This window comes from Misgurnus anguillicaudatus, chromosome 9 (assembly GCF_027580225.2).
Source record: "Misgurnus anguillicaudatus chromosome 9, ASM2758022v2, whole genome shotgun sequence".
In the NCBI taxonomy this organism is placed as follows: Eukaryota; Metazoa; Chordata; class Actinopteri; order Cypriniformes; family Cobitidae; genus Misgurnus; species Misgurnus anguillicaudatus.
In genome coordinates, this window is record NC_073345.2 from 25,760,762 (window position 1) to 25,772,999 (window position 12,238).

The 12,238-nt window shown below is 38.6% G+C and overlaps 1 protein-coding gene across 4 annotated transcripts in view; it reads left to right on the forward strand.

Annotated features, from left to right (window-relative positions):
• The window catches only part of sfswap (splicing factor SWAP), a 122,916-nt gene that overhangs the window by 53,498 nt on the left and 57,180 nt on the right, over positions 1 to 12,238 (forward strand). For 3 of the 4 annotated variants that reach the window (XM_073871356.1, XM_073871358.1, XM_073871359.1), the window contains exon 13: positions 7,965 to 8,149. In XM_073871356.1, coding sequence (XP_073727457.1) covers positions 7,965 to 8,149 — 185 coding nt within the window. The remainder of the gene's footprint in view (positions 1 to 7,964; positions 8,150 to 12,238) is intronic. The other variant, XM_073871357.1, reaches the window with a different exon arrangement.

Here is a 12,238-nt window from a genome sequence, read left to right on the forward strand (position 1 = left end):
ATCTTAGCAATATAAAGAGTCGATTTTAACCACTGATTGCTTATGTACTTGCTCAATGTTTAATGTTTAACGAAAATAGTTATGGATTGCAGCTTTAAAGGAAGACACCACAGTTTTTCAATATTTTACTATGTTCTTACCTTAACTTCAACGAATACATTTCTATCTTTTTTCAATGCATGCACTTTATCTTTGTACAGCGTGTGGTGAATGTGTTAGCATTTAGACTAGCCCCATTCATTCCTTAGGATCCAAACAGGGATGAATTTGAATCACTTAGTTTGCAGCAGTTTGACCTCGTGCGCAGTAATATTGACCGAAGTTTGAGCAAGAGGGGGAGTAGTCAGGAGTGATGATGTTACTGCACGCCAAGGTCGAATTGCTGCAAACTAAAGGAGGTCTCACACCGGACGCGCAGCTCAGCGCCGTGCAACGTCGTGCCATTCTAAAAAATCGTTAGCAATTAACATTGGCTGCTAATGTATATTTTGCATTTTGAAGTAGACGCTATTTAATGTACACTTCCGGTGTACAATACGTCCAAGTTGTCCTAGACGCGATGCGGCACTATGCTTCTCGTCCGGTGTGCGACCTCCTTAAGTGCTCTTCCACCATACAATATAGTTCTCATTTTTTATCAGCTTAAAAAATCGTCACATTTTATTTTCAGCCACCATACTTACTCGTGTAACCAGTCTTTAAATGGGGAAAACATAGAAGTGTTTGGTGGCTTCTAAATTCATTCCTGTTTGGATCCTAAGGACTAGGCTAGGCTAAATGCTAACACATTCACGAAGCGCTGTACAAAGATTATGTGCACGCATTGAAAATTATAGGTATGTATTCATTTGTCTAAGTTGAGGTAAGAACATAGTAAAATATTGATAAACAGAGGTGTTTTCCTTTAAAGATAAAGTATGTCATTTCTGCTCTGCCATTGGCACTAAACATAGTTACAATAACTGTGTAGTTTCCTGTATGCTCTGAATGCACAGGACGTCCCACACAGAACTGGCGCCATTAGTCAAGTAATATTTAAAGTAACAGTATGTAAGAAATGCATATTTATCAGGGCTCAAAATTAACTTTTTTATTTGGTAGCACTGGTGCTCCCAACTTTAAAGAGTTAGGAGCACCAGCAAAAATGTAGGCGCATCCATCCAAAAAATTTAAAACACCACAACTACAATGTAAATGTTAATAAATTTATTCTTTACACATCCAGGCTTTACACATGGCCAGCATTTAAAATTTGGTCTTCTATTTTATTATTATTATTTTTTTTTTTGCTGCATAGATTCCTAAATTAATACCCAAATGCTGTTGAAATACTATAGCAGCAATAATAATTTAACAATTACAGGTAACATGATTAAGATTACAATAGAAAATCTAGCAAACACGTAAAACACTGATTAATTGTGACATTACAAAAGTGACCTTAATATAGAAGGCTAATATATATTGGTATTGATAACTGCATACCCGGATGCTATTACTACTAAATAGGCAATGTTTTAAAAATACAACAAAAACATACCATCAGCATTGTCCCCATCAACATGGGCCACAAGGATGTTTGTCGGATGTCCATTCACCAGCGCATGCGCACATACATTATCAAACACTATGACAGACAGGTCGGTGTCTCCATTCATAATGAACACATTTGTCGAGACACGTCTTGTGTTTTTGGCACTTTCGGCATGTTTAAGCAAGGTCTGGCGCTTAAAATATTTTGATTCCGCCACCAACACCGTTTGCAGGATTTACAATAAAACACAGTAAGTACAACGAGCCATTTTCATTGCGGAGCCACTCGTAATCTTTAAGCCACTCTCTCCGAAAGGTTTAAAGTCAAGTCTTATCTTCCGGTGGTGAAGTCGCATTTGAATCCGGATCGTCGTCATTAATGCTCGTTCTCGTCATGCTCGCGGTTCGTCTTTTCATATTTCCGCGCCTCACATACCAACGTAGCACGGCAACTAGGAATGACTGACGCTCATATTAGCCAATCTGCGGTCTTTATTAAACGCAAGAACTTAATGGTGAAATTTGATTGGTTATGTAACGTTGAGAGAACACTGAACCTGGGACAGCGCCAGCACGCAGCATCTCAATCTGAAGTCGCACCACAACAAAATGGGCAGTCGCACAAATGCTCCCAAATATATTTTAAGGTCGCACATGTTCAATTTCGGTCGCATATGCGACCAAAATGGTCGCAATTTCGAGCCCTGATTAATTAATCATAAAATGGCCCTGATATGTCACTAGACATTAAGAAATCATGTGGTCTGGCCAAGATATTGTCAACAGTGGTCTGGCCAAGATATTGTCATTTAAAAAGTGGAGTTGCAGCCCTCAACTGATGTTTATGTTGTCATTTTGTGTATTGGCCACCAGTTGTGTGATTGCAGTACCAGTTTTAGCCACAAGTTTTGTGATTGCAATACCAGTTTTGGCCACAATCCTACATACTGTACCTTTAAACTTTTAATTGACACACTCTAGCTTTAAAAACAACAAATGCATTGCTAAACAGGCGTTTATGTATAAAGTATAAATGTTTAAAGCGACATGTTTTGTCAAGTATGGAACATATCCCAGTGAGTATTGAACACACGCACGCCCGGATCAGTGGGTAGCTATCCCTACAGCGCCGGGGGAGCAATTTGGGTTAAGGTGCCTTGCTCAAGGGCACCTCAGTTGCACCCTGCCGAGCTTGAGACTTGACCGGCAACTCTTAGTTTACAAGCCTGACTCTCTAATAATCTGTATTGACGGCCATATGGATCAGTTTATGCTTCAGTCAACTGACCTTAAATTTTCACGCACTGGCAATCTGGTTATTCCTACTGATAAAGTTTAAGCTTGTTTCTATTATGTTGTCACTGTTGCGATACGGTGGTGTAGTTTACGAGAGAGGAATATTGAGCAAGTTGGCTTTGCATCTTGATTCTTATATTAAAGTAATTTATTTAAACCATTTAAATGTGACCGGATGGGGCGAAGCTGCCCGAGCACCGTACAGTAATACTCCTGGAATACAGAAAGGGTAATTACAGTAATAAGACCAGATGCCCAGTGAAAGTTTACTGCATGAGGAAATGAGATAAATAACACAGCAGAACTGAAGGCTTCACTCAATGGCAAACTAGCTTAGATTGCACTACCATCGACCCGTCCGGGGGAACATAATCTGTATTGATGGGCTGTTAAAAGATCACAGATGCACTTTGTGATTACAAGAGTCCAGATTCAGCAAACGTTCGCTCTGTTTCTTCTGTGTCCCACTATTATCTTTGGTTTATTTACTGAGTACAGTAGAAATATAAGTGTGTGTTAGATGATGATTTACATTGGGCTGATTCTTTGCTGTCTTGTGTGGTTAAGTGCTTTGAGACAAGAAAATTTATTTACACCCCTATGTGTCTTTCCCGGGGCACACCTGTTTACTTAGCAAATTATAATTTCAGAAAGCAAATCTCAAAAGGTAGCCTTATCGGATTTAGTCGAAACGTTATTTACAACCTCCAATGCACATTGCCTAATGAGATATAAACCAAGGAAAGAGAAAACACACATTCCTTTTCCATGTGCCGCATTAAATTAACAGGTGGGTTGCGTTGAACAAAGCTTGACATATTGCATAACAATTAGGGATACACCGAAATAAATTTTTTGGCTGAAGCTAAATTAAACAAAACACTTAGCTGAAGGCCGAATACCAAACAACCAAACATGTTTTTTTTTTTTCATTTTCCCAATTAGTCCTAATTTTTTACCATTTAAAGGATAACACCACCGTTTTTCAATATTTTACTATGTTCTTACCTCAACTTAGACAAATGAATACATACCTATCTTTTTTCAATGTACAGCGCATCGCGAATGTGTTAGCATTTAGCCTAGCCCCATTCATTCCTTAGTATCCAAACAGGGATGAATTTAGAAGCCACCAAACACTTCCATGTTTTCCCTATTTAAAGACTGTTACATGAGTAGTTACATAAGAAGTATGGTGGCACAAAATAAAACTTGTTTGGATCCTAAGGAAAGAATGGGGCTTGACTAAATCCTAACACATTCATGAGGCGTTGTACAAAGATTAAAAGTGCACGCATTGAAAAAAGATAGGTATGTTTTAATTCATATAAGTTGAGGTAAAACATAGTAAAATATTGAAAAACGATGGTGTTTTCCTTTAAATAAGTTACACTTTTAGAGTGTACCTTGTAACAATATAACAGTATTTATTTTGCATTATTCACAGTGAACAGTTTTTTAACATTCCAGCAGGTTTGTTTACACCTGGTCACTTCATGGATTTTCTCTGATCAGATAGCGGAGTTGTTATATTTACATTCGGCCACATAAATGAATAATCCGTTTATAGCTAAACGGATAATAATCTGATCTTGTATTCCAGCACAAAACTTAAAGGTCTCGTTCTTTCCGTGGTTTTGAAGCTTTGATTGTGTTTACAGTGCGCAATATAACATGTTCATGTTTCACGTGTAAAAGACGCTGTATTTTTCACACAATTTACTTATCTGTATACCGCTGTTATCACTGTCCTCTATACGGGCTGATATCTTCCTTGTTCTGTGAAACCCATCCTTCAGAAATATGTATCGAGTTCTGATTGTGTTGCTTGTTTAGTGTGTTGTGATTCGATAGCAGCTTAGCTTGCCGTTAGCTTAGCTGGCGACTGACGTATTCCTGTGGGTGGACTTTAGTAAAAAAACTGTTTTTAAATATAAATGAAACTTGTAGTCCTGTATGTTTTCGGGTGTTTCCCGTACACTTGCTTTCACCAACATGTTTGCCGCATGGAGCATGCGCATCTCTCACTCTGCACTGTTTGCTATTAGATCACGTTAATGTTTATTTGGTTTGTTAAAATGTTTTGATATTTTCTGCAAAAAATGTGGTTGCCGAGCAATTGGTGCATCCCTAATAACAATCTATTGCAGTGTTTTATCTAGGAATGAATGCAAATGTTAAAATAACTGAATCATGTAAAAGTTGCACCTTTCATACCTGGTGTGACTTCCAAATCAAGGTTATTATAGTTTTGCATTTTTCATTAGTTTTTATTTTTATTTCGTTTTGACTTTTTGTTTTCAAATTCAGTTTAGTTTTAATTAGTTTTTAAAGTGGGTTTGCTAGTTTAGTTTAGTTTTTATTTTTTGAAAATGCTTAGTTTTAGTTTAGTTTTTATTAGTTTTAGTGTTAGTTTTAGTCTTTTTCGTAATTTGGGTTATTTGTCAGGGGCAAGAATTAAAAAAGGTCAGAAAAAGAATTGTGTGATAATAACTCAACAAAAAGTTCAACACTCCACAGTAAGATGTGATGTGTGCCAGTAAAAAACTTAAAGAGCCAACAGACTAAAGAAGACATACATGAACCGCATGTATTCAACCCATTTTTGGGCCACAACAAGACATTTCTGTCAGACTGTCAGGGAGCTCAATCTGAGAAAAGAACATGACAAATAACCAGAGGTGGAAAGAGTAGACAAAAACTTTACTCAAGTAAAAGTACAAGTAACTTAAGAAAAAAATACTCAAGTAGCAAGTTACTAGTTACTCATGAGAAAAAAATATACATGCACACACAGTATACAGTACACACCACAAAGATTAGGACTGTAAAAGTTTGCTGTGGAGACCAGAAATTGGTAAGATGAATATCAGTGTGTCAGAAGTACAGAAGTCACATTTTATTAACCTTCAACACATACATGCTTTAACAACAAAGACAAACAGCCTTTAATGCTGACTTGTATGTTGTGCCCAAACGCAAAACTCAAAAGAAATGGATCAAACTGACACTACATATGTGTGTGAACAATTAATGCATTAGGACACAGTTCATCACTTGAACACTTCTGAGTCAATGGTCTCAACGTGGCCACATTAGATAGTATTAAAATACAAACGTGTTGTGTCATTGAGTTGGATAATTGTGCATGTTAAAACAGGTGACAGTTCTGTACTTTTGTCTATTCATCTTTTAATGTTTAGACATTTCTTGACTCCACAGCAAACTGAGGATTTTTGCATGTTTTGTCTGAAAACTTTTGAAAGGCACGTAGGCCTACAGTAGGCTATATATATGTGTACATTTGCAAAATACACAAACAGTACATATTAAAGAATACTTTAGACAAACACAGAATAGACAAGCATTTCTATGAAATTAACTTGTGTCTTAAGGTTGATGTATACAGCTTATAGCTGAAATATCAGACAAGTTAACCGACACAGTTTTGCATTCAGTTATGGTCTGAGGACATCGACAGTTTACACTTACATGAAATACAACTAATTTTAGACAAAACTCATGTTTTCTTATGTTGTGAATCTCATGTCACGTCTGTGTGTGTGTTGTGAGAAGCACTTACATTATACACAGTACAGTATACAGCGAATCAGACGTCAATCATAGATGGACTTTCTTCATTCAGTCACGTGTACACAGTGCTTCTGGAGGTTGCGCGCGTTTAAATGTTTCTGACGACGAAAAGGTCGCGCGTATATAATGGCGGGTACACGTGTGAAGCTTAGCTTTTAGTTAAAAGATTTGTAAAATCATATTCACGTAATCCAACAGTCTTTATGTTCTGCGTGTTTCTAGACACGAGCAAAACCGCATCAGACGATTCAGTTTTTGAAGCGATCTAAACAATTCATTTAAACTGATTCGCGAACCAATTCAAACAGTTTGACCCGTTTGCTTTGTAAAGAATCGACTCAAAAGACTCATTTACTTGCAACACCCTGTAAGGAATCAACTTAAATGAGTCATTAATTCGCGAATGTGTGTGTGTTAGGCGCGAGTGAGAGACGCATGGAAATTTGAAGCTTAATGTAATTTGCTCTATGAAAGACATTAACAAAGACGAAAACTAAGGACATTTAATCTATATTTTTATTTTATTTTAGTTAGTTTTGCCAGACACACATTACAGTTTAAGTTAGTTATCGTTTTTTTGTAATGCCTCGTTTTTATTTTTATTTCAGTTAACGACAATGTTTTTCCCCACCTAGTTTTCGTTTTTTCGTTCGTTTTCGTTAACGATTATAACCTTGTTCCAAATTGAAGAAAGGAACGAATGAGCAGTCTGCTTTTTACATTAGCTGAATGGGCATCTTTTACTAAACCACAAATGCCAGCATTTTTTTTTTTTTAACAGTGGATATCTGAAATAATTTGAGTTACTGCTTCTCATTTCATTGTGGTTTGTCCCCGAGCTCCCTCACTAAGGCAAGGGCACAGTGCAGAGGATAAGATTAAATCGTAATGGGACGCCGAGGCTCCAGCTTTGTTTTTGTTTCAAGCCTGTGCAAATAACTCATAATTGCCACTTTTGTTAAGGAGCTCTGCTGATTGAGGAACATCTCAAACAGTTGCTTTCTAATTTTATATTTTCTGTTTTTTTATTTCCGTGTCTTGCTTTTTCTCTCTCTCCTGCTCTTATATTCTTTTAGCTATTCTGTCACCGGTGATGTAGTGAGGCATTAACCTCTGTCTCCAGTCGTGTTTGTAACTGGTTATATGTGGCTGTCCGTGGCCTATTTTTAGCTTGGACATTGACAGTGTTGCTTTTCTCGTTCTTGCATACTGTAATGTCATGTTTTTACCCCCAACCTTTTTGTTATCACTGAACAAAACCTACAAAATTACACATGAGTACACTGCCAACTCAAAATAGCTAAATTGAGACGCTGTCATATTGAATAGTCTGTGGCCAGGCAGACTTCATCTTCTGAGTAAAATATTTTTTTGGATGTTGGAGGAAACATTTTCCGCTTAGTACAAACAAACACCCCTCACTTCAAGCAAGCAAGCAAGCAGGTTAAATTTTAGTGGTGAGAACATATGCTGCGTATAAAGACAAATGTGGTTATGTCAACGCCTGCGTGTCTGATGTTTCATCTCCTTTCATTTCACAGCCAAACAGAAGCTGGAGGATCGGTTGGCCGCAGCAGCTCGAGAGAAGCTGGCTCAGGCGTCTAAAGAGTCTAAGGAGAGGCAGCTTCAGGCTGAACGCAAGAGGAAAGCCGCTCTCTTTCTGCAAACTCTGCGTGGTCCTGAGGCTGAGGTAAAGCGACCTGAGGAGACTCCAACTGAGGTTTGTGTGAGTTTTTCCAGCATTGACCCTCAACCACTGTGTACACTCAAGGCTACAATTTTCTGTCCTTTTAATAGTATGTACCGAATTTAGATGGAATGCTTACTTCTCGAGATTTTGTAGACATGAGGGGCTGTAGAAGTCGTACCACTTGTCTGCCTTTACAATGCCTCTGGGCAGTTATTTTATAAAGTCCTGTTTACTTGAAAGACAGGTGTTTTTAAAAATCGTGTGCTGGAGTCACAATTAAAAATCATATTTCTGACCAACAGTTAAATTTGGCTTCAGCTGTACCATAACTTGTTTCTTAAAGCAACACTCAAGAGTTTTTTTTACCTAAAAATAACGTTTCCACTAAAGAAGTTTCCAACCGTCGGGTCGCGGTCCTGTAGTTTGAGTGAACATAGATATGTACACTGGATGTCGCCTTGGCTACGGCAGTTCATTGGACCAAATGTGTCAACTACAGCCGCCATCTTGAAACAGGGGAACCCCGCATCAACGTCATTGTAGGCAATGGTGAAACAGAAATAAAATCACCATAAATCGTCATGAACGCGATTTTCTTGGTAATGTATTTAGCATTTAGTTCAGGAAAAAAATAAATGTTTTGATTTTATGAAAATTTACTTTTTCTAACTGGAATGCATAACATCCATACGCAGCACAAAAGTCCGGCATCGTCCATGAATTTGAAGTACAGGTGGAGATAGCAGCTTTATCTAGATACTAAGACCCCTTTTCTAAGATGGCGGTGGTTTTGACGCATGCTTGGAGCCCCAAGGCAGCATCTAGTGTATATATCTATGTTGAGTGAAAACAACAAAAACTTGCCTTACGGCAGACCTACAATCCAATCAGAGCCAGCTTTGCTGCAGTAGACTAAATTATTTACAACAGTGTTAATGGATAATTCCGCTTCCAACCTGTTGGGGGAGCAAAGAGCAAAAACTCTTGAGTGTTGCTTTAAGCTCAAAAACTATTTTTTTTAGTTCTCTTTAGCTACCGTGCATGCACACAGTTTGGCAAGCGCCTCATGAGACCACACGGGGCGTAAGCGTTAACGCTTCCCATTCACTTTTAATGGGTGACGTCATGCGTTGCCGAACTGAATTGTGAATCCGCTGCCGCCAGTGAGTGCCGTTGCTCACAGCAGAAGTTGAACATTTATCAACGTTTCAAGCGGCAATGCGTGTGTCAGCCAATCAGATCGCCTTATGGAGATAACTTAGGCAGAGCCAGCCAATTATGTTTATGGAAGACCGGAGCATGTGTTGCGGCCACTGTGGTTGGTTGTTGGCCACGCTTCAGACAAGCCTTCCGTCAAGCGTTAACGCTTACGCCCTGTGTTAATTTACCGTTATGGTCTCTCTCTTGAATCCAACATGGAAGTGACTTAATCTGCAATTAATCGACGGGCCGCTAGAGACGGGCTCCAAAAGAGAGTCAGTTTCACTTATGATTAAAGTGACCAACTTTGTCGATTCCCGCCTTGGAGGTCCTTTCCCGATCGCACTCCCCCATCTCCACCCAGCACTTTATTTTCAACTCTCCTATTTACAAAAAGTGGTTTTAGTCTATTGGTGCTTTTCCATTGCACAGTACCCCACGGTTTGGGTCGGGTCAGCTTACTTTTGGGAGCTTGTCCTCTGGGTGCAGTACGTAGTACCCGATACATTTTTTAGTACCACCTCAGTCGGGGTTCCAAGCAGCCTGAGCTGATACCAAAACGTGATGCGAAAACACTGTAGATCACTGATTGGTCTGAGAGAATCGTCAATACCAGGGTCATTTCTATTATGTAAAGATTAGCTTTACCTTCATGCTAGCTTGCGTTGTCTAAAGTAAACGTGTTGTCATCTGTGCTTTGCTGTAAGTTCTCAAACTTCTTTTTAGCGATGAAATACAGGTTGAGAATCAGGAACACCATAACAGTTTTTTTCCAGACTTGCAGTTTGTGGCAGCACATTCGGGCTGCGCACGTCCCCATATATGCCTAAATGCAACTTAAACGAGGCTCAGTGGGGCACGTCGACCGACGCCACGGGTGTTTGTACAGAAACTGTCATGTGAGACAGAGGTAGTGATAAACGCATCCATTTGTGGTGGTCAATTTTTATTTTGTAGAGGACTGAGAAATAAATGAATGTATGGGAATGTACAACAACGCTCTCACTTGTATGATGTCACAGCAGTAGGCAGCGCAAATATAACGACACGCCTATAATCCCTCCCACTCCGAAGTGTTACTAAAATCGATGGAAAAGCTAACCGCGCCAAAGTGAGGTGAGCTGACGCGACCTGAATGGTAAAAATGTACATTTCAGGTGTGCGTTTGTTAACTACTGGGTTCGTTTTGATTGCATTGCTTGATGTGCAGTTTGGTTCACTCTACGTTTCAGAATCATGCACCTTGCAAAAATAGTTGTAGGTTTCAGTGTTTTTATTTCACCTGTCAGCATCATATCAAGACTTGTGCTCGATGACCCTGCTCCAGTTTTCTTGAGGTTTGTTTAGTCAAGTCCCCAGGAAGGAAAACAGCCTAGTTTATCGATCCGTCAAGAGTCTCGAGGAAATGCTCATTACCACAAAACGATTTTCGACAAACGTTTTCTAGCGTTCTCCCGAGGAGTAGCGTAGCTTTGTTAGCTGACAGACCAGATGAGATGTGTAAAGACTTCGGTAATCTCTTCCCAGTCGTATCTTTATGCGCTTGTGGAAGGAGGAGTTCCTAATTAGTAGCGCTGACAAAGCCGGAGTCTCTCAGGAGAAGAATATGTTTGTGCTCGTACGTTTGTTTATTTTGTGTCTGTGTTTGTAGCCTTTGAAGGGTCCTTGGGGATTCACAATCGATTTGCATTAACTTTTTGGCTGAATGTGGCAGAACGAAAACGATTAAGCGCTGCCATTTTTTACTTTGCCGTTTATGTAAGATAAATGCTTAACCCAGAAATGTAATTTGTCATGATTTATTCACCCTCATGTCATTCCAAAGCCATTTCACATAGTTTCTTTTGTCGAGTTTAAAAGAAGACATTATGAAGAATGTTACAATTATCATACAGTTTAGAGATGTAACTATTTTTACGTTTATTGGTTAACTGCGATATAAATGTCCAACTGTTAGTATTACAGTGTCTCTCTTTTTATTACGTTTAACCGTGCCAGTGTCACGGCTCGCAAACCCTTGTCCAGCTTCAACCAATTTAAGCAACAACATGAAACAAACACATTCATTCTGGTCTGCTCCCCATGTGTTTGTGATGACAATACTTCACTGACTGTGAATTTAAATCCAAAAAAGTTTCACATTTAGGGAAATATAGTCGTACTGACACATGTTAATACTTAATATTTCTTTAGAATTATCCATCTTTTCTATTCATTTACCATTAAATGATATGATCTGATGACTTTAAAGCTATTTTGTACTTTGTTTGTGTCTTCTGTGATTGCTGTGAGCACAGGTGTCGTACAGCTTACTTCTGGGTCATAAAGTACACCCGATTTCTCAGAACATTCGCAGACAGATGACTTGCTGATTTGTCCTGTGTTTATATGAAAATCGGATTTACTCACTCTTGTATTTTATCTGAACAGGGAGTCAGCTGACATTGGCTTAACCTAGCACCCTCTTCTATACGTTACATTATTCAGGGTTCCCACAGGTCCTTGAAATCTTTGAAAGTTTGTGAATCTGGGGGAAATAATTCAAGGCCCTGGGAATTTTTGAAAATATACATACATAGACACAGGTCATTGAAAGTGCTTGAATCTATTTTATGCAAGACGTTTTCTGGAAAAAAAAAACATATTATTCCCCATATTAAATCTACCCATGTTTGAGAGGTGATTACAAGAGAACTAATGAAGGTAGGATGAAACGGGTTTTTGGTTTTTTTTGTTTCAAAGCAGAGGGTCTGTTCTTTCATCTGATATATTGTTTGTTTATATATTTAAAGAAGAACATTTTCTGGAAGGCATTAAACTTTTGTGAAAATCATGAAAAATGCTGGCGCTGGCTGGCAACTTTTTTTAAAAACGCTGGCGGGGAAAGAGTTAAACAATTGTGAAAGGCACTATATAAATAAAATT